Source organism: Lepisosteus oculatus, chromosome 11, assembly GCF_040954835.1.
Source record: "Lepisosteus oculatus isolate fLepOcu1 chromosome 11, fLepOcu1.hap2, whole genome shotgun sequence".
NCBI lineage: Eukaryota > Metazoa > Chordata > Actinopteri > Semionotiformes > Lepisosteidae > Lepisosteus > Lepisosteus oculatus.
The window spans coordinates 3,850,972-3,874,100 of record NC_090706.1 but is presented as its reverse complement, the minus strand read 5'-3'; the positions used below and the strand labels follow the sequence as shown (position 1 = coordinate 3,874,100).

At 38.9% G+C, this 23,129-nt stretch overlaps 1 protein-coding gene across 1 annotated transcript; it reads left to right on the top strand.

The window, feature by feature from the left end:
- Positions 1 to 501: 501 nt before the first annotated feature.
- Positions 502 to 22,470, top strand: maco1b (macoilin 1b). Its single transcript, XM_015348768.2, has 11 exons — positions 502 to 820; positions 9,198 to 9,339; positions 9,470 to 9,596; positions 10,853 to 10,976; positions 12,029 to 12,207; positions 12,593 to 13,097; positions 16,297 to 16,455; positions 16,692 to 16,874; positions 18,180 to 18,300; positions 19,372 to 19,546; positions 20,824 to 22,470. Exons 1-11 carry the CDS (start codon positions 741 to 743, stop codon positions 21,024 to 21,026), a joined length of 1,998 nt encoding a protein of 665 aa, XP_015204254.1. The 5' UTR covers positions 502 to 740; the 3' UTR covers positions 21,027 to 22,470.
- The last annotated feature ends 659 nt before the right edge of the window (positions 22,471 to 23,129 follow it).

The window sequence follows — 23,129 nt, the reverse complement described above, 5'->3', positions numbered from 1 at the left end:
GACGTGGAGCCTCCAATCGCTTCCACTCCAACAATGTCACAGAGCGTCTTCTTCTCAGGCAAGCTTGGTACTCTGCCCACTTTAACTCGGGATCTCATTGGGCCACGGGTTGCCGACTGCGTGTCGTTTTCGGTGCCATTGGAGCCGCTCTGTGCTCATCACAGCCAGCAGGCTTGCTCGATCCTGTCATTCGGCTACGTAGCAGTCAGGATAATGTACGGCCTCCCTCAGCGCAAACAGCGCACACGGCGACCGAGGCAGGGTCCTCCCCCTCGGCCACGCCATTGGCCAGCCACCCCATACCTGATTTGTCCATGGCGGCCCCGATTGGCCAAGCGAAGTTCTGTTGACGGCACAATGGTCCCGCCTCCTCGCCCTTTCTTCGGCAGACATTACATAAGCGACTGGCGAGGGCGTCACCCTAGTGGCTGGGCTGCGCGTCAATCAAAATGCGAAACCCCCGGGCTTCGGGCTGATTGGCCGCCAGGGCCGCCGGTCACCCACGGCTGCTGTGGACGTCGTGGCGTAGCTAGGCTGCGTTGAAAGAAAAGAGGAGGGTCTATCGGAAGAGTCCCTTTATTTATTTCTTTGTTTCCAGTTGGGGGGGAAAAAAAAATAATAATAGCAGCGTTAAGACATTTTATATATATATATTTTTTTTCTTTGAATCGGGGGAGCTGGAGAGCCAGAAAAACTGGCAAAGGCTGCGAGGGGGTTTAGGAAGCGGATGAAGGAAGAGGATGAAGCGGCGCAATGCGGACTGCAGCAAACTCCGGCGGCCGTTAAAACGGAACCGAATCGCCGAGGGTATATACGGCAGGTACGAGGGGGGCGTCCTGGGGGGAGGAGAGGAGCCCTCGGACTCGGGCCTTTAATGGCAGCCCCGGGGAGAGTCGGCGCCAGGCGCCGGGGGGGTGTTGTTCCCTTGCACCCCCGCTCTCCGGTTGGACGAGGCTGGGGCTGCTGTCGCTCCGGGGAAGCGGCAGCTGCCCGGCCGGGTACGCTAGGCCCCGTTCTGCGGCCCCGGCTTCTCCCAAGACTCGCTGCCCGGCTGGGACGCGCCCGCTCGCCGGAGAGGGAGAGGGAGAGGGAGAGGGAGAGGAGGAGGGGTGGGGGACAAAGCTAAACTTAGGAGCGTTAAATAAAAACAGTCCTGGGAAGGTTTCTGGCTAATCGGTTAGTTACGTTGCAGCTGCTGCTGTTGTTGTTGTTGTTTTGTTTATTTTAAAGAAAATGTTCTTAAACGCGACCGGTATTGCATGTTTTTGTTCTGTCAGTGCTGGCAAATGTTAAAAAGACAGCCGTCCCGTCCAGCGCTATAGGGGTATAGAGAGGGTGACCGCTGCTGCCCAGCTGAGGGTGTACGGACCTGAAATGTGGAAAAGGCACCCGGGTTACACAAAAGAAAGAAAAAAAAAAAACGAGATCCCCTGCGTTTGCTTTGTACGGTTCCCACGCTTATCGGGGAGAGAGAGAGAGAGAATAAAAAGGTTTAGGAGAGCTTTGTGGCTGTGGGCTATTTAAATCTGCGCTCGCTTTCCTTGTGAAATCCGCAGGCGGAATAGTTTGTTTGTTTGGGGGAAAAGAAGCTGTCAGTGTCACCGTGAAGGTGGCTTGTGGATATTTCAGACATCCGAGTTCCTTGGGCACTCTGAACAATAGACACTCTGTTAGCAAGTTCATTATTGGCCGGCACCTTGTGTTTGCATTTCCGATTGAAGTAGCCAGGTTTCTGAAGGGTTTTAATTGCTGCGCTACAATTGATCCTGTGGAGTCCCTGCATGTGCCGAGCCAAGATCATAGCTGTACAGTAAAATATTGAAAGGCATCTGCCACCTCCCAAACTTGCCTTCCTAGTTATGGTAACTCGAAGTTAAATTGCACGAGGGTTGAGTAAGGAAAGGGGGTTAAGGGTTTTTTCTGACTGCATGGAAAAGTGCGGTCTTTAAAGTAGTCATGTGTGACAACTTGAAGCTTTGTGGAATTATCCACGACAAATCTTTAAATTGCAGGTCTGTACTGTTCATATTCTAACTCCTTAAAATGAAGGTTTTATCAGTAAAACGCCTTAAGCGCTACAAAATCGTGTAATATTTATCCAAAGGGGCTTTTAACAATACATACCGCATATACTGAGAGGTATTTAAAAACGAAGAATTTGAGTATTGACAAGAAAGTGTATTGGAACCAATAGCTTTTTTTACTCTTTTAATGTTTTTCACTTTGTATGATGGTAGGCGCTGTGTACTGTGGTTGTACTAGCTTGATGGTTTTAATATAAAAAGTTAATTTGTCTAAATAAGATGATTGAATTTTAATTTAATGTTATCTCCCTTCAGCCTTCACTGCTGTTTTGTTGTAGGAATTCTAAAATGTATCATTTTATGACATTAGTGTTGGGAAGGTGTCAATTTTAACTTTAACTGTCCTCAAGATAAAAGCCATCAACGTGGAAGTCATTTTCTACCATTCTGTGCGTTTTCTCCAGCCACTTCCTAATTAAGTTTTAGTTGCATATTAATTACAAGTCGTTGGAGGAATTCCTTTTGAGAATGAAGTCTTTTCTTCCAATGAAATGAAAATTGAACTTTTTTCTGTCTTTTTAAATAAAGGATGGGAGAACTAAGTATACATTAATATTGAGTAATCTATTTACATTCTCCTTACACTAATTGCAAGGTTTTATTGTATTTAATTTTATCCTTTGTTTGTGTATTGTGATATTTTTACCAATGTTTCAATGTCATCTTTGGAAATTATTCAACCAGTAATATTGCCCTACATTAGTGTTTCTTTTAGGGACTTGTAAAATAAAACTGAATAGAACACTTTGTTGGCTTCTTTTTCATCTTACGTTTCAGGTCAGAAATGATTGTGATTTAAATGAAGTCACCGTCAAGTTTGAAAATGTAGTGCTCTTCTGTTAAATATACTTGTGACAGGAGTTGAGATCCAAATTCACTAGTTTAACAAAAGATGATGTCCAAACAGCTCTTTATTTAGTGGACTTCCATCATAATGGTATGCTTAATGTGCTGTTATGTTTTTTTCTGAACGACTCTGTGTTCTGATGAATACCTGAAGTACCCAATTAAAAAGAAATTCTTACCCTTTTCACCTTAACCTTTTTTTTGCAATTGAAAGTCCAAGAGAAATGAGATGAAGTGAGAGAAATGTCTTTTATGGTACTCCTCGGAAACTATTATGTGGCTTAATATTTTTTACGCAGTATTACTGCAAACTATGATTTCACACATCCTAAAGAATTACATAAAATTAAACAAAAATACCAAATATATAAATCATGATGTATAAAAAGTGGTTGCACATCCTGCACGAAGAAGTGCCACAAGAGTTTGCACTCTGGTTTCTAGTCTTTCCAAAACCTCATCAACACTCACTCTTCCCCCTGGTTGATGGAAGAGGTCTGTCCTTGTGTTGGGTGGGTTTTGTTTAACACGTTTTAAATTAATTTTTCCGTTCTCACTGCTCTCTTGATTAAGGTGGTCCAAGACAAAATAAGTCTCTTGTAATCAAGACCACTTCTGTGATCAAAACGTAATGAAATGTGGAAGACAATTTTTTTTTCTGTCTGGTTAGTGTTGAAGTAAGTCGTGTGGAATGCTTAGTGCAGTTCATGTTGAAAGAGTACTTTTAATCCCCTCTGGTTAGAAATCTCAGCCTTGACTCCAAGCTTAATTGCATTTCAGTTTCCGTTGAACTCTTCCAACATTTGTCAGCATTGCGTTCATCGGGTTATAGTTACCGTCTGCGCTTGGCACAGGTAAGAACAAGTGGTTTCATAACCCATAGTACATCCTTGGTTCTCTGAATGGGGACAGCTTCCAGTGCATAATGACTTCAGCAATCCCTTATATTCATAAACTTTAGACCCAGTTTATTTGCTTTGGGTATATTTCTTGTTGCATGCTAATCTGTGGCAGATGGCCTTGTGTTGTACCCATTGTGTTCGAGATTGACTTGTCACAAGGACCATGAAACTTTTGCTGTGGATTTGGCCGACTTGTGATTTTTTTTTTTATCATGGGTTGTCCAGTATTTTGTGTAAGACAGGGTTCGAGTGTTATAAAGTTGATATATCGATCTGTCTTTGTCCTTCATTCTGTGCAGATCTTACCTTTTAATTATTTAAAAATAGAAGCAGAATATTGACAACCACTGTGCTATAGCTTTTTGACATTGTTCAAGTGGCTTGGGTGATTCATGTGGAGCTTTTAGGTTGTATAGATCTTGTGGGAGCATCGGGATACACTGATGCCTTTGGGTCGTGTTGTTTTTACTGTTCTAAGGTGAAGCGTTATAAACATTTCCCGTATATTTCAGAATACACAGAACATTATAAGTCATTAGAGACTGTTTCTTGATTCAGTAGCAAGTGTTTGTGGTTTTGTTTAATGATACTGCTGTTCTCAGACTGGTTCATAACTAGTACTTTGATTAGAATCGTTATTGCTCTGTAGATCCATTTACCATATCAAATATCTCAAAAGAGTTTTTCCAGAAATATGTAATTGACAATTATATGGTACTCTAAGTAGCTTCAGAATTCACATTTTGATGATTAGTTAGCAGTTAGGTGTTTCAGTTTATCTCCACAGATGTTCATTTAAATACTTTTGCTGTGCCCTTTAGGTACTGCCAATTATGTTAATATTTTGTGTTTTTGCCTGTTAAAAGTTATCTGATTGAACCAATTATGTCACTGTTGTTTGCTTCCCTGTTTAGGACCAGGCATAGATTTTGATGTTTCTTAAATGCAGATACTTTGACTTTTTTTGTCTGGTTCAAATGTAAGATTAGAGAAAATATGAATTTTGTAAGTGTATATGCAACAAAAATATCAAAGTGGGCACAAAAACAATCTATTTACAGTGCTACATTTGTCCCCGCTAATATTAGAGAGCTTTTTATCTACATTGTTCTGTTTTTTTCTCTTTATTATAGGACAAATCATTCTTCATATTATTCTGGTGCAAGTGCACCTTTCACCTGTGCTCATACTTACGGATAGTTTGTCAAGATGATTTGCTTCTGCTGTTAAGATGGACTAATTATTTTAATTTATAGAAACAATCTAAACTAAGATAGCTTCCTACATCAGTGTACAAAGGCTGTGTACATGAATCCCACTCCTGAAGCAATAGGTGTAAATAAACTAGGTATTTTGGAGGAAATTCTCAGAGTGCACTTTGAGTTCTGCAAAATTGAGCCCGGGCCATGCCATAAGCAGGCTGTGATTGCAATTGGCGGAACACAGCTGCAACGGGGGGGTCTTTAGCAAGCCAGGTGTGTCTCCACTTTGGTGCAACATCAGATTCTGGGGTCTGATGTCAGAGAGGCGCTGCTTGTTCCTGCGTGTCAGGTGATTAATGGCTGTGGCAGGTGGGTGTGTCGGAGGTCTTCACTTTCTCTGGCGCTACGGGTGTTGCAGCAGTAGACTCGGTTATGAACAAACTGGCGATTTTTTCAAATATTGCCACATACTTTCTATAAAGTGCACCTACTCAGTGTTTATTTTACGTTTATTTTTTATTTATTTTTAAGTAGTGAACTAGTAAACATAGGTTTGTCCATCACAGACATGGAGCAGAGGTTACAAGTAAAGCACTTTGGTGTCCAGGATGGCAGAACTGAAAAACAAGAGAGCTGGAGGTGCTTCTCGTGAAAGATTTGTGCCATAAAAGCTATGAAATTATCCCTTGCAGATAGCAGTTTTGGTGTAATGCTGAGGCATTTTCTGTATTCTGTAGTCTAGATGGTAAAAATTCTTAAAGAATATGACAAAAGTAATATTATGTTTGTTGTAGATGCAGTTATTAGTCTTTGACCTAATTCCTGTTCTATGTGCGTCTGTGCAGAAATGAAATGCTTTAACTGCTATTATAAGTTGCATTTTACATATTTTACAAACTTATTTGTGACGTTAGGTATGTGCTTTAACAGAACAAGCAGTGCTGGAGAAAGTTAATTTTTGATTGCAGTATTTTGTTACAGGAAAGAATACCTCTGCAGGTGTTTGCTCTTCAATGTCAGATGCAAGAAGAAATGTGATCTCGTTCTTGCTGAGACACATCAAGTTCAGCATGGTTTGAGTCTGTCATTGCCTGTCTGCACTGCAGTCCAGTGGTGATGCAAACTGGCTCCCAGCTGTAAGGGTCATAGTGTTCAATTTCAAGTGTGGCTTGGGGGAAAATTCCCTGCCTGTGGGCAGATGCTATTTATGTTAAACTTACCTTCTGTTACTGTAAATTTGAATAATGCAAGAAATATATAGCAACTAGCCAGGGCAAATTAATTGGGAAAAATACTGCTTGACAAGCCATGCACAATAGATGTCTTCTTAAAGTGTAATGAGCAAGACCTTTGTTTTAATTTTCAGTGCAGATGTCCTACCAGCTTGGTGTTAGGAATCTGTTAATTATATTCTTCATCAAGTCTGCTGTTGAAAGGTTTGCTTTTATTCTGTAACATAGTGTTCGTACTTTACTAAATTGGGTTTCATGTATACTTACTTAATATAGACTTTTTCAGTTCCAAAGTGTAATTCGTAGTATGAATCATGTATGAAAACGTTGATTAAAAGCAGTGATTAAGTTAGACATTTCCTTAGTCTTGTTTAACTGGCATTGTATCACAGCTTTGTTGCTTTTCCAACTTGGCCCTTTTGACTGATGTCACAATTTTGTTAATCAATTTTTAAAAAAAAGTGTCTTTTTTGTATGCAGGTGGGAATTGTCACATTTCCAGTATATACAGTCTTTTCCTGAAAGCTCTCCGCTTGCATCAAGGGATCAGAAAGGATGGCTGATTTAATTCTTTTATCGGATATAAAATGTTATAAATGCTTTTCTCCCATGCCAAATTTGTTTTTGAGTACACCTCATGGATATAGAAAGTCCTTTGGAAAAAATATCCTACTGGCTGTAACTGTCCTGGGGTCACACATCAAAAAGGACGTTTGTAATGGTTTATTATACTTATTAAAAACTAATGATGGTACAGTTGTGGTGGTGAAGTGAAATTTGAGAATTGTGTCTGTACAAATGCTGTTGTAAGCGATGATGATTGGAAATATGTCCAACATATTCTACTAGTTCCAGAGCACCATTAATTATACATGCTAACTGGTGTCCATTCCTGCTTTAATGCTTTCATTCTCTCTCTAGCACTGGGTATTTCAGGTTCATACAGAAGTATCTCTCTGGAACTGTAGATACTTCTGTGTTTGCTGCTGCACCAAATGCATAAGGCTAGAAAATTAATAATTCAGAATCTGTACAGACATTTGCGTATAGTAGTGATTTTTTTTATTTCTATTTATTTCCATCACCCATTTAACCACTTAAAATATATTTGAAATGGATTGGCTCTGTTAGGTTTCCTTATGCTTATTAAAAGAGTAGCTGTTCAAGAATTCTTACTGAGTGTTAATCTTAACCTGAAATGAGTTTACAAGAAGCTGTTTGCCAGGCACTGTATGTAGCGCTGGTGCTTTTGGTAATCAATACACCCTGTAAAGTATTTACAATTTGGAACAGTACTTTATGTATTTCAGGTTTCCTTAATTCCCTGTAGTTTGGAAGAGCTGGATAAAGCTGTGACAGCTGTTCTGCAGTCTTATTTTTAACCTTCATATAAAATATCAAAATCATCTTTTTGTTCAAAGAATATAGAAGAAGAACTTGTTCAAGAATATAGGAACATTGTGGTTCAGGACAGCTGGGTAATGTTAATGCTGGTGGCAGCTCAAGACAATTGGGGAAGAACAGGAGAAATATATCCAACATATCAACAGCATCAAGGATTTTGCACCCTCTTGATAGGCATTCCTTTAAGATGTGGAATTCTGAATATATATATATTGAATAATATATATATACAAGTTGAATTCATTAAAGAAGTAGATTTCTTTAAAGCAAATGGAGTTAAAATGACTCTTTTGAATCTTGTGGAAAATTCTACTATTCTGTAGTGTGGTGATTTTGCAAATGCAGGACGGTTTTCCAGCAACCCCCAGTTGCTCTTGTCCCAGTAACTGAGTGTTTGTATCTGCCAATTAGCTTGTGTTAGTGTTTCAGAAAGCATGTTATGGTTTGAAAGCCTGCCACTGGAAAAAAAGGTCAGGAGGTATGCTGGCGGAAACATCCGTATTACAACGGATTGCTTGGCACATTTCTCATTCTGCGATAGGCTCTCTGAACTGTGCTCTAAAAATCAAGTTTTCTTGAAAGCATGAGATGTGGTGTTGCCACATACTGCCCTTTTCATTCCACTGAAATATTTAGCTGGAAGTGAAGGGTTTTGAAGCCATACGGTAGCAATCATAGGAGAGATGAACACTGCATGTTCTGGAAACAGTACTGCATTTGTCTGTTTTTAGTAATTAAACAACTTAATAGTATAGTGCTGTAGCCTACTCTACAGTGCTCTTCTGAACAACAGTATAGCTTGTATCCTGTTTTTTCCCATTACTCTCCAGTCATTCTTTCATTGTTAGTTATTTTTAATACCAAATGAGCAGTTGGTCAAAATTAGACAAACCCTAAAAGACAGTCGTGGACTGCAGTTTGATGTGTTGCCAAACCGCAGTATTTTCCAAAAGGTTTACTTATGTTTGTAGAAAAAGTACACATTTACTTTTTTAAATCCTTTTACCCCGGTGATAAAAAATCTATGCAAATAAGCACTCAATAAGTGATCATATATTTAATATAACATTTCAGTCATTGCATATTTTGTCACGTTAGTATCTTTAGTTCAGGGTGTTTTATGTAATTAGCTGTGTAATTTTTATCTCTTGTCAGTATGGAAGCACAAATCTGTTATTAGTCACAAACCTGTTATCATTAGTGCTAGCTTAATAATGTCTTGTTGCTTTCCATGGAGTTGTCCAATTACTGTAAGGCATGAATGATCTTTCTCACATTACTGTAAGACTGAATAACATTTGTGATTGTGTAATGTAATGGACATTAATCAGTATACTTTTTTTCTTACTGCATGTAGGCTGTCCAATCAAAAAGCAATGCTTATTACATTTAAAGTGCATAATAGCCTTCTATGTTGATGTTGCATTCTCCCTTAAGGTCTGAAAAAAGATCACCCTCTATTCAAATGGGGAAAAAAAAAACAACTGCAATTCATTTATATTTGTTTTGTTTTTTATCTCCATGCAGCACTTTTCTATACCTCAAGTTCCTGGTTGTTTGGGCACTGGTGCTGTTGGCGGATTTCGTCCTGGAGTTCAGATTTGAGTATTTGTGGCCATTCTGGCTCTTCATCAGAAGTGTATATGACTCCTTCAGATACCAGGGTCTGGTATGTTTCCTTTCACTGTCTTTTAAAATATCAAGACTGCTGTGCTCAGAATTAAATGTGTTTTAAAAGAAGTTTTAAAACAATCATTTAAGAAACGTTCCAGTACCCTAATGTTTTTTTTTTCTTGCAGGCATTTTCAGTGTTTTTTGTCTGTGTAGCATTTACATCAGATATTATATGCCTACTCTTCATACCTGTTCAGTGGCTCTTCTTTGCAGCAAGTACGTATGTCTGGGTACAATATGTGTGGCACACAGGTAAGTCTACAGCCTTTGTATTTTCTGCTTACAGGATAATTATGAGTGGGTCACATTAATTTGATGACAAATTCATTTTGACACCAGATTATTTGAATACCTGAACTTTTATTGTAATGCAGTAATGCTGTTTTCTGATTTACTAATAATGTTTTCTGATTTATTTTGTAATAAACTGTTGACTCATCACAAGCATAATAAACTGCGACATAAATCATATATTATGGCATTATCCAGTAAAAATAAAAGCAGAATAAAAGCTAGTGCTTCAATTTTATTCTAAGATTGAAGAGGAAAGTTCATTTAAGGGATTCTGTTTTGCAGCAAAAGCATTTGCTCTAGGTTTTATTTGTGTGCTGCCAGATTAGATTATTCTGGTGTGTTCAAAGCAGCCTCATTTCATGATCACTTTAGTGCTTTTGATAATAGGTGCCACATTTTCTGATTGTTAGTCTGTTTACAGCTTTGGGCTTTCTGAAAGCATTTCAAAATTCATTATGTAAAATAAAAATAATGCATATGAACAGAAAAACAAAGTACTTTTGATTAATTCTTTTAAAGACTTGCTGTTGTTTACACTGCCTAGATACTTAAAACTTGTAGCAAGCCTTTTTCTCAGTTCAGTCAAGCAGCTGGGTGAGGTGTCATTCAGCAAATTACCTTGAGGGCTGTGTAATACAGAGGTTTGCTTTGATGATTTTGTTGACAAAGCACCTATTCGTAGCAGCTGATAGAACTTGATTTGATGTATTTGAGGTTCTTCACAGTATATTTCAACATGTGGAATCCCGCTTTAAGGGTGTTAACTAATCTTTGGAGTGTAGGCTATTTGTGTTGTATTGCGCTGTGAATCCCTTAACTACAGTTTACGGGTGATGTTGATCACTACTTCCAGAGCTGAAAACTTCCATTACAGTTTTGCAGGTTTCCAGGTGATGTGTTTATACAGTATAGTTGTTAATGTTTTATGCTTTAATGATAAAATGTAAATAGGCTTCATGGTGTGAATTCTGAATATTGGCCTCAACCTTTAAATTCTTAATTTGATTATAATCTCCCTATTAAAAGATCTATAGTTTTGTCATTTGCTTGTCAAATGTAAGCAATAGTTTTCTGACACTGTCCTTGTTATTAATTAACTCAGCCTTCACCAGCTTACTTCTGTTAATCTGATGCATATTTTTTTTAGGATTCATTACTCTAGCTTTATCTAATAGTCGATTAAACTTGTAACTGTATTTTTCTTATTCTTACAGAAAGAGGAGTTTGTTTGCCCACAGTATCTCTTTGGATATTATTCGTATATATAGAAGCTGCAATCCGATTCAAAGATCTGAAAAACTTTCATGTGGACTTGTGTCGGCCATTTGCAGCCCACTGGTAAGATTGAATGTACTTTTCAATTTGTGTTTAGGCAACCAGCATAGTGAATTAAATACTGGAGACCGGTTTTGTGATCCCAAATATGTTTTCACCATTTATTATTGTAAAGAAAAATCCTGTTTACTTTTACATAAAACGGTGTGCCCTGAACTGAGAGAGTCCCGAAAATACTGATCCCACAGACATTGTAACTGTGGTTCTGTTGTCTCAAGTGTTCTTTACACTGTAAGTGTAAAAACTGTAGAATCATCTTTTGTGGATTATCTCTTTCTTTTAGATAGTACTGATTACTGAACATTTTATTTTTTAATACAATTTTAGCAGGTTTGCATGTTAAGGCTCAGAGCACTGTGGTGGAAATTGGACAAGGAAGTTATGTCATAGTGCACAGTAACTGTTAGTGATGATGGCACTAAACGACTGTTGCCTACATATATTACATATAGTAGTAAATGAAAAAGGTTTCATTAAATTAGCTGTAGGTCTCATTAAACAACTCCCTAGGAAACTGCTTTGTCTGAAATTGCAAATTACCACAGTGTTTATGTTGGAGCACATGACATGAGCTTTTCATCTGGGTAGGATAATTAGTGTAACCTTGGATAATGAAACTACACTTTTTTCTCACCACGCTTGATAAAATGCCAGGCATTTTTCTTAAAGTATGGAAGATATTTTTATTTGTTTCAGGGAAATGGGTAGTGCTTAAAATCTCCTTAAATTTCCTAAAATGGGCAATGTGCTATAATCACAAGTTTGACTGTTATTCATAGCGTTCTACAGAGCTATTGAAATTTATTTTGGCATTTCCTGTATTTAAGCTTGTTTTATTCTTGTTTCACAGGAGCTCACAAAATATGTTTTTGCATTAATTATGAGTAAGATCTCGGCAAGAAATATTGAGGCCTGTTGATTCATTACGTTGAAGATGAATTATTCTGTAAGGTGCTCCAAGAGAGCTTAATGTGATAGAGTACCCCTTATGTTTTTAATTTATCTCTTAGTGTTTTGTTGGCTCACTTTTTTTTTTAACTCCCTCTCTCTTCAAGCATTGGATATCCTGTTGTGACCCTGGGTTTTGGTTTCAAGAGTTATGTCAGCTACAAGATGCGCTTAAGAAAACAGAAAGAGGTCCAGAAGGAAAACGAGTTCTATATGCAGCTTCTTCAGCAGGCATTGCCTCCAGAACAGCAGATGCTACAGAGACAAGAGAGGGAGGCAGAAGAAGGTGAGCTGAAACTTGGGACTTTCTTACCCCAGAATGCACTGCGTTCACCAACACATTCACTTGTCTTATTCATCTTTCAGTCTGTGTAAAGTTTGCCTGTTCTCCCTGTGTCTGTATGGGTCTTCTCCAGGTATTCTGGCTTCCCTTCCACTGGCCACAGACATTTTGTCTAAGTTGCTTGGCATCTACACTTGCTCCTGTACAGTATGTATGCTCTGTAATGGACTGGTGCCCCACCCAGGGCGTATCCAACCTGTTTGGAGCAGGGGTCAGATTGGCTTATTACAAGCTTGGCAGGTCCCTGCTCTTAGGTTTTCATAATGAAAGACCAGGTCAGATGCATTACTTCATCTCCTATTTAAACTTCTGTCTTTCTCTTTTGCAGCAGCAGCAGCCAAAGGGATATCGGAAGTGGATTCCACACCAATTTCACAACACAATGGTGTCCCTGGTAATAAAAAGCTATCAACAACTTTACCAGAGCTCGAATACAGAGAAAAAGGGAAAGAGAAGGACAAAGATGCCAAGAAACACAACCTTGGAATAAATAACAATATTTTACAGCCTGTAGACTCTAAAATACAGGAAATCGAATACATGGAAAACCATATCAATAACAAGAGATTGAACAACGATCTCGTCGGGAGTACGGAAAACCTCCTAAAAGAGGATGCGAGCACCACATCTTCGAAAAACTACAAGAATGCCAGTGGGGCCGTGAACTCCTCTCCCCGCAGTCACAGTGCGGCCAATGGCAGCATTCCCTTGTCTTCAGCCAGTAAGAACGAGAAGAAGCAGAAATGCCCCAGCAAGAGTCCGAGCACTCACAAGGATTTAATGGAGAACTGTATACCCAATAACCAGCTCAGCAAGCCTGATACTCTTGTCCGGTAAGGTGCTTGTTGGTCTCCACCCCATCGTATTGCCTACTGTGACAGCGTTGGTCTTTAACCCCTTCAAACCTTACCTCTATGTCCAGGTTTTGTCAAATGTTGTCGAGTCTTTTTTTTTTTTTCTCTGTAACACTGAAAACATTCCTTCTTTTTTACTAAAACAGAATTTAATGTCTCGGGAAACATACCTGAGGTGCAGAAAGAGACAACCAAGGACAACCTTGGGGAGTTAATGAGTTAAAATATACATTTTCTAGCATGGTTTCCTGTTGTTAAGGTATTTCTGTGTAATGCTTTCCCTTCAAAGTATGAGATAACCCTCCAGAGCATTATTGATTCGACTGCTGAATCTCATTATAGTTCTGAGATCTTTTTAGCACTAATGCTACTTAAGCCACTGCTATAATTTTTTTTGTATTACAAAGATGATCAAAGAAGAAGGACATGTAGGCCATGTAGTGTTAAATACAAAAACTTTGGGTTTTGATAAATGTTTTTTATGTGAGAAATTAAGCTCAACCATTTTTATCATTTCAGATGTAAATCTTTCCTTTAAGTAAATTGAGGCAGTACTTGATAAATCCCAGTCTTAATTTACAGTTCAAGGTGCAAATGTGCTGAAAATCTTTTGATATGAAAAGATTTTAGAAGATCTTAAGATTTAAGTATGCAAATATCTTGGCAATACCCAGCAATACAGAAATAATTACTTATTCCATGTCAGCGCAATTTGGATCTGATAATAAAACACGGAAATGTTCAACTTTTAAAGTGTGTTAGAACAATGATAACACCTTTCGAATGCAAGAGAGTGTATTCCTACTGTCCAAGACAAAAAATGCAATTCTAACGTGAATCATATTGTAAAAATGACTGCAGAGAGTACAAGGCAGGGGATAAAGTGCTTAATTTATCTTGTTGGCCTAAACAATTGTAGTTATCCCTTAACATTGTATGTTGCAGGATATAAAGAGCAACGTACAAATATAGTATGTTCCCTGGTAAGCATTATGGTAGAAACATGTTTTTTTAAGTAAGCGTGAATACTTTTTTAAATTACCTGTACACTGCTTGTAGTGACAAATTCAGTATTGGTCCAAGATTAAGAGTAGTAAATGAAGAGGCAATGTGTGCTGTTGTCCGGTGGAAGCTCCTATAAAGTTGTGGTTTGGATTTGATGTTTCGATCTTTGTCAGCACATAGCTTAGGTCAAAGTGACTTTTCAGTTGTTAGAAATCATGTCAGTACAAATATAGAGTCTGACTAAGAGTGGGACTCAATTGCCAGAGTGTCTCAACACTAGGGCACAGGTGCAAAGCATTCTTCAAAATTGGAACCCGCGATGGGTGTTGTCTGAAAATCTTGCTAAGCTAGAAACTGACCTCATGATTTTACTGCTTGGTACTGTATACTACTTTTATCAATTAGATATCTTCACTCAGAATCTGTGCTCATATTTGACCTGAGGTGACAAGTGGAATTTTGGGGATATTTTGAAAAGTGGACCATAGAAAAATCATGAAATTCTATCCGTGCATGATCATGAAGTCGCTTATTTGTGGTGTAGGTCACAGTAACCCTCAGACCTATCAAGGATGCACAGGGTGCATGGTGGAGCTAATCTCTGAATGGCACTCCAGTACACTGTAGCACACATACACCTAACTGCACAAGACACTGGGCCAGTGTAGCTAACCTGGCCAGCGTGTTTTTGGAAGGTGGGAGAAAAGCCAAGCACCTGGAGAAAGCCCACAAGGTTGGGAGGAAAAGTGCAACATGGAAGCATTTTTAGGAATGGTATGTAATATTTAACCTTGAACATTAATTAAACAAAAGCTTGAAGTCGGGGAAAATAAAATGTCCTTCCTTTCCAATCATTTCCATGGAAGGAAAGCTCCAAAAGTTTGTTGATTAATTTGTACTGTATACACTATGTGAGTGTTTTTTTTATAGTGAATGTTAGTGATGGCAGTTACATTTTACTCAACAAATTATTTTTATCTTGGCTTCTTTCATTTCCTGGTCTTCAGTGTATCTAAAACATAGTGCAGCGTTTGCGCTTCCCTAGGCTGGGGATTCTTGGATGGCAATGATGTCTGTACTTTTCCTGTGTTGAAGTTTACTTTTTTGAAAACTTTGCCATCTAGTGGAACTAAGTGGCAATGCTGAAATCGGTTCTGTAAATATTTTTAATAAATCCTAGAGACTTCACATGCTTAAGGTCCACATGAAGGACCTTGAGATTCAAGGCATTTGTATTTCACCCCGAAGTAGGATTCCCAGTAGAAGGATTCCAAAGTACTTTATGTATGAGAGGAGTCCTACACAATCCAGCGCTGAAGTTCAGACACGACTGGGTGACGTGCAGATTTCTCTCTGCGCAGCACATCACGTGGAGAGCTGAGAGGGTGCTTCAACAGTTGAGTTAAAGGAGAACTTTATCTAAGCCAGATTGTGTAAACACCAGTAATCTTATGTGGCAAAGGGTACTATGTTTTTATGACCAAACAGTTAAGAACATTCTGGTCCAGGGTGAAGACTGCCATCTCCTGGTCCACCAACACTGGTGTGCAGAAGGACAGAAGTATGGTTTAGGAAGTTTTTTTTTTTTACCACAGTAATTACTACTTTCTAGGTGGCAGTGTACAGAGAAATAACAGTGGGTCACGTAGAGGTTAATTCCACACTGAAAAGTAAAAGGCCTGAAGAATAATGTTCTGCAGTGGACTCTTCTTCGAGTGCGCCAGTTTTCAGCAGTGTCATATGTCTTTGTAAATGTAGCTTTTGTATGTGTTAACACATTTGTAGATTCACATACAGTATGTGTGATTTAGGAGAGATCCTGTTTTATATCTAACTACAGAAATTGATGTCCAAGTGTAATGACAGCCCAATATGCCTTAGGTGCATGTGGCTTGATATATGAATGTTAAATCTGCTGTTTTTTAAAACAATGACATTAAGGTGAAATAGGTTGGAGGAGAGAACCATTTTAGTACTCCTCTCTTTGTTATTTCCAAGCCTTTACGGCACTGTGCCATACTCATACACATATTGTATGTTATGTAATTATGTCTTCATATAATTCCGTGAGGTGTACATAGTAACCATTTGCCACGTTTGACTGTAATTAATGCTAAATTAATAGATATTCTTAAGAGTCTTTTGGTTTTGTTTTGTTTAACGTTTTGTGTAGGTTGGAGCAGGACATTAAGAAGCTGAAGGCAGACCTGCAGGCCAGCAGGCAGGTCGAGCAGGAGCTGCGCAGTCAGATCAGTTCTCTGAGCACCACCGAGCGCAGCATCCGCTCTGAGCTGGGCCAGCTGCGTCAGGAGAACGAGCTGCTGCAGAACAAGTAAGAGCTGAAAGCACTGGGCATGACACAGGTTCTCATTCAGCAGAAGCTTTAAGTTGCTTATTTGAATCCACTGAGCATTTATCTTTTGTTTTAAGCAGCTAATAATTCAGGATCTTTATTACCCCACACTGTTGTACAATCCACTGGCTCTTCCACTTTGTAACTGAACCACGTTGGGGGTAATAGTCTTATTTTAATGTACTGTGTCTTACAGCTGAGGTTTCTGTGTTTAGGTTGCACAGTGCTGTACAAGCAAAACAGAAAGACAAACAGACCATCAGCCAGTTAGAGAAGAGGCTGAAAGTGGAACAGGAAGCACGAGCCATTGCCGAAAAGCAGCTGGCGGAAGAAAAGAAGCGGAAGAAGCTGGAGGAGGCAACAGCAGCCCGGGCAGTAGCACTGGCTGCAGCGTCCAGGTACGGTGTGGTCAGTCCTTCATCCCCCCTCCATCTCGCCCCAAGGCTTGGCTCCATTGTATCCAAGCCAGGATTCCTGCCCCCTCTTGCTAGCTGGGGGAGGTTGAGGGTCACCTTAACGTCTGTATTAAACCCTAACCTTTTGAAGTTCATCGATGTTGACTTGTTGTGTTCCATCAATCATTATTTTCGCCTGCTGCGACAGCTGCAGACTCAGCAGTATTCCTGGGCCAAAAAACACTTTTCAAAGACAGCAGGGCAGACCAGGAAAGTAATGCACACACGTGTGTGTGTGAGTGTTTAAAAAACTTCTTGTTGGGTACCTAGGCATTTTAAAATAGCCACTAAAATAGCGTTTTCGTAGTTCACAGCTATGGGGTCCACAAGAATGTGCAGGGGGAATAGCAAAGTATAGACTGACTTCCCCCAGTCCTCCCACCTGCAAACGCAATGCAGGCTACACAGTCCCACACAGGAGGCTTTTTTTTCATTTGGAGGAAAGGTGCACCCTTGGCAGAGAGCAACACAGGCCTACAGGGGTTGCTGTATCATCGGGCATTGAGTGCCCTGGCTGACTAATTCCAGCCTTACCCTTTAATCATTGCACTCTACTGCTTGGGGAATCCTTGTCACAGTCCCGGCCTCAAGTCTGAGACATTTGGACATTTGTAAAGGTACGCAGGAAGCACCTTGACAAGAGCCACTTGGAGTCTCCCAACGATTAACTCAAAGGGCATTTCTGTTTTTTTCCTATATTTCAGCATTCACGTTAACTTGCATTAAGAAAGCTGGGACATAAACATTAGTTTGTTTTTTTTATTACTTGTTGAAATTGTGTTCTGATTGGAATGGTAGGGTTCTTGCAGCCAGGCTCTAACCATTGTTTTAACAGTCGTTGAGTTCCTTTGAAACATCAGTTTGTTTCACAGTCCTGGGATTGTGAAAGTAAATGTACACAGGTGAAACAGAGCAGCTGGCCAAGAAAATAACACTGAAAATAAGTGGATGAAATGAAGGAGTAATATAAAGAGGAAGCTGTCATTCATTGTTTTACTTTGTGTGATCTTTTACCATGCCACACTAGCGTAATGGTCAGCAAAGAGTAAAGTCACCATCTCTGTGTGCTCACATTTTATATGGTCATGGAATGTACCCCAGTGACAATAACCATATAAGCATGGATGCAAGTATAATTATTTAACATCCACCCCCCCTTTGTCTTCCATCTGTAAATAGAACAATTTGGATTTATGACTACTCACTTGCTGTTTGCCCTTGACAAAGCTGTTTATGCTCTTTCCTCAGAGGAGAGTGCACAGATACCCTGAGGAGCCGTATCAGGGAGCTCGAGACGGAGTGCAAAAAATTAACAATTGACATGAAAGTCAAAGAAGAGCAAATCAGAGAGTTAGAAATGAAAGTGCAGGTGAGTCGTGGGAGCAAAACATATTTATAAAGTCTGTCTACGCTGTTGGACACAAGCAGTATGTTTTGTGTGGTTCCTGCTGCTTTTTTAAAGACAAAAAGAGGTGACAGTATGTAATAATTCTGTTTAAAAGAAATTTGCAGTATGTAACATGACTTGGCGTGTTACTTCAATGACTCCTGTTGATCCTTAACAGATCTCCCTCCGATATGCAGATAGTTAAGACAAGTTAATCAGTTTTATTATAGGTCATTCATACAAGTATCAGTCTCTCTTTGTCTGGGTGTTCTTCCAGCCACTGTTCACCTTCTGTCCAGACCTTGTGTTTTTTACTGGATAAAACCTAGAGTAAAATAAATAAAACATAGCAAGCTACTGTGTGGAAACATTTTTTTAATAAAGCACTATTTTAAGAATTCAAATGAAGCTGTCAAAAAAAAAGGAACAAGGCTTTAACAATTATCAGTTTTAACATTCAGTAAATAAATGACTAAATTATTCATGTAAATGAGAAAAAAATGTAATTTTATTCACAAGAATCTGAAATAAATGACCTTTAAAGGGCTTACTTCAGATTAAAAGGACCAAAAATAACGAACACATTAGATGGGCACAATAAACACTAGCCACCACTAACAACAGTCTTCCCTTCACATTTTCATTGGAATTGATAAACATGAATAAACAGTTAGTTTAAAAAGGGCTTTTAATACAACTATATACAAATCTTCCATGAATAAATGCGTGTAATTGTTTTGATATGGGAGTGTGTGTGCATGCAGGATTTAAGTGTCATTTTTCAGGAGCGGTTCTGCCATGTCGCTTATGAAAAGAGACGTGACTAAATTTTAGGATAAAGAAAGCGAAGTGTCAATGTCGTAAATTCTAGTTCCATAGTTCACAATTTGTGATTTTCTAGAAATAAATAAATTCAACTTAATGCAGTGCTCAGTGTTTTGAAATATTAAACGCACATAACACTGTAGTGCATTTTGATTTTGTATTCAGTGATTTAACTTCTAAACCTGCCCTTTTTGAGGACCAAAACTGTTATTTTTGTGAAATCCCCAGGAGCTACGCAAATATAAGGAAAACGAAAAAGACACTGAAGTACTGATGTCAGCGCTTTCAGCCATGCAGGATAAAACGCAGCACCTGGAGAACAGCTTGAGTGCAGAGACCAGAATCAAACTGGACCTGTTCTCCGCCCTGGGGGATGCGAAACGACAGCTGGAGATTGCACAAGGTGAGGGGATGCACAAACAGAGGAGGCTTCTGAGAGGGCTGTCCTGGCACAGTGCAATAATTGTCGTTTGTTTTGAGTTTTGTATTAGCTGAATACGGAGTCGTTTATCAGTATGGCATTCTGTTGCATTACCTGTATCGCACAAGCAGCATGAAGACCCTGTGCCCTTACTCCTCTGCTACACCAGTCTGTCATTTGTCAAACTCGGGGTCTCCACAGTGCTGGTGCAGATTGGTGGAGCCAAAATGCTTGGCAAGGTCAGTTATAATCCGAGACCTCCTGGATAACAGTTTGACATTGTAATTTGGGATGTAAAATCCCAGAACAGATATAAACAGGCATGAATAGCAATGCACAGTTCATTCATGGCTGTTACGGACAAAAAAAGAGGGAAAAGTCTCTTGACAGTATCTGGCACTGTCCCTTGACTGTGACCTTTTTTCTTAACCTTTTTAAGGTACTTCAGAGTATCTTGAAATTGTTTTATGAAAAAGAAATGAATGAGTAATGAGATGTGATTTTGTTCCCAGTGCAGAATGTGCGATTTGGAGACATTCCACAGTATATTACTCAGAAGAGTGGTTCCCCTCCCTGGTCCTGGGGTATTGCTGTTCCTTCTGGTTTTTGTTTCTGTCCAGTTCCCAATTACAGGCTAAAATGCTTTTAGTTTTATTTTCATTTTTTTTTTAAATTATTTTTGGCTCTTAAAATGTTGACTGTGACTAGAAATTGGTATCAACTCTGTATGAATTTCTGGGTTTCAGGAAGCCAGTCATTGTGGAGAATGCCTTATGTATTGTCATTCCCATTTGTGTCTGTCCATCATGGATTTAATCACCTGTTAAGAGCTGCTTATTTATAAATAAGGGGGGCAAGCTGAGGAGAGGCTGCTTCTAGGTCTTTTGGCTGACGATGTTGGAATCGATACGCTTGACATGCATTTTTAAAAGTCTGTACTGAGGGCAGAAAAAAACTAAACTAAACCAGGGGGAGGATACCTTGGACTAGAATAAAACCGTTATACCAAGTGTTTTTACCTGCTGATCCTTAATTATTAAAGGGATCACCCAAGCCAGTACATTTCAATTCTGAAACTCCTATCCCATGAAATGAGAATAATATTTTCTACAAAGTCCCCATCGCACAAGGTGGATTGCTCTGCATGACGCAGTGCTTTAATGGCTGCACACAGGAATGTCCAGTGCTTATTAAGACCTATGGTTCTTCGCTGTAATATCAGCCAGACATGTGACAACTTCTGTGTGTTTTTTTTTTAGGTCAAATAATCCAGAAAGATCAGGAGATCAAGGACCTGAAACAAAAGATAGCAGAGGTGATGGCGGTCATGCCGAGTATCACTTACACTGCAGACGCCAACAACATGAACCCTGTCGCCCCGCACTATTCCTCAAAGTTCATGGATACTAGCCCCTCTGGACTGGATCCAAACGCCTCAGTTTACCAGCCCCTGAAAAAGTGAATACCCACTTTTCTCTGATCGCCCAGATGAAGATTTTACTCAGTGTCTTTACATTGAGCGAGAGTGTTTTTTTTTCCTGGTCAAGAAGACATTGTATTGTGTGACTGTATTTGTTGTAGTTAAAACAAAAGACAAAAAAAAAAGGGACATCACATCGACTTGGACTGGCCAATGGTTTCTTTCTTGTAAATGTTTAGAAAACCTCACAGAACTTGGCGTATATCTTTCTTGGTCAGTGCATAACTGCTTCCTTTTTTTTCCCTTAGTTGATTCTTGCCTTCGTGCCGTTTTGTTTCTGGTTTATTTCAGTATTTTTAATAGCAGGGTTACATCTGTCCCCCTCCTCTTCTGTCCACGGTAAGAAAGCTTAAAAATAAGCTGGGAAACGGAAAGTGGTTTGTATTTTGGTTAATTTGGTTAACATCTCTCTGTGTTAAATGGAATGTAATGTGAAACCAATAGTGTTCTACTGAATTATTTTGCCACAGTGTATTGCCTTGACAATGGACTCTTCTTCAAGGGGAACTATCAGAACTTCTCTTCTAATCTTACCCTGCTGTTTGATTTTAGTACACCACAGAGTCTACTGCAGCCTGGACACAAGCTATTGCATGACTGCTTCCTACTTTATAAAGTGGCAGTTTAATTTTTGTTTTTAGATGTACATTTGTTTTAATCTGTTATTTGTCTGACATGTGTTGCATCCTAAGAAGGCATGCTGTGAGAAAGGGAAAATAATTTAAGATGGATTTAGTGCAATTTATATGACAAAAAAGGCTTTTAATCTGCCAAAAGCTATATTTCTAGCATAGATATTCTGTTAATCATGCTTTAAAGTTAGCATCAACTTGTAGGTGAAGATCCTTTTACAGCTGAATGTCGATTCAGTTTATGTGCCAAGAGAAGGCGTTTTTTTTCCTCATGAGTGTGTTTTCGATTTAAATGTATCACAAATACATTGAGGAAACACATCTGGAAATTGTGGTTTTAAGGTGCTAAGCTTGAAAATCTGAATGTTTGTTGCATTTATAATAGAAAAGAGCAGCCTTTGTCACCAAGTGCAGTAGACTCTGTAAGTGAAATAAGTATTAAACTTTTTTTAGTGGAATTTTTCACATCCTGCTTAGGACATCATCACTGATGGGTAGAACTTAAAAAAAACATGGATGATTAGCCTAAGTCAGATATGTTTTTCTGTATTTTGAAGTTTTAAAAGCATCTTGTGCGTTTGTCACCATGGAAAAGTGTCACAGATTAGCAATGGTGTCATGGGTTCTTGAAGCTTTGTGGGGAAAAAATGAAATTTTGTCTCAATTTTTTTTTTAAAGTAAACCCTTCTTTTCTTTGCTGCCATATGGGCACATGATCCTTTATGTAACTGATCTTGGCTGCATTCTCTATTTCTGTGGGGTTTACAAGGAATAAACTTTTTTCTTGCAGATGATTCAGGTTTTTGAAGTCCTTTATTCGTGTCTGAGGATGTATGGAAGTAGTTCTTTAGCAAGGAGTTTTAGGCAATTTTTACCACCTTTCTCCAAACTGATTAAACATATCTGCACTGTCTACAACAGTAATTTAGGTACATATACAGTACTGTAGCGAGCCATCCTAGTTTAAGAGTTAGAATTGTATGCTACCTGGGTGTGTGTTCTAAAAACCGTTGGGTATTTTATTTCCTTTGCAGCATTCAAAGCATATAAATATGGAAAATGTAACACTGCTTGAATAATTGAAGTAGGCACTTCATATGACTGTTCTCTGTGCAGATGTCCATATCATACTACAGTAAAAACAAAATATTCTACTCTAGTTTTTGAAGAAGTTGCAAAAAGTCTTGGTTTTCTGTCAGATACCAGTCAAATACTGGGTTGGTATGTATGGTAGAGAAGGCAGCAGTTTCTTTTAAGAAACCTTTTTGTTTTTTTTTTCCATCCAGGACCTATCAACTGCATTGATAACGGTTGTGTCCTTTAGTAATAAAGTATTGAAATTACAAGAGTATTACTCTTTTTGCTGCCACAAGGGGGCATTGATTGCCTGAACTACCCAGGTTCCTGCTTACTCTAGTTTTGCCACTACATGTAATTTTTTTAAATCTCATTC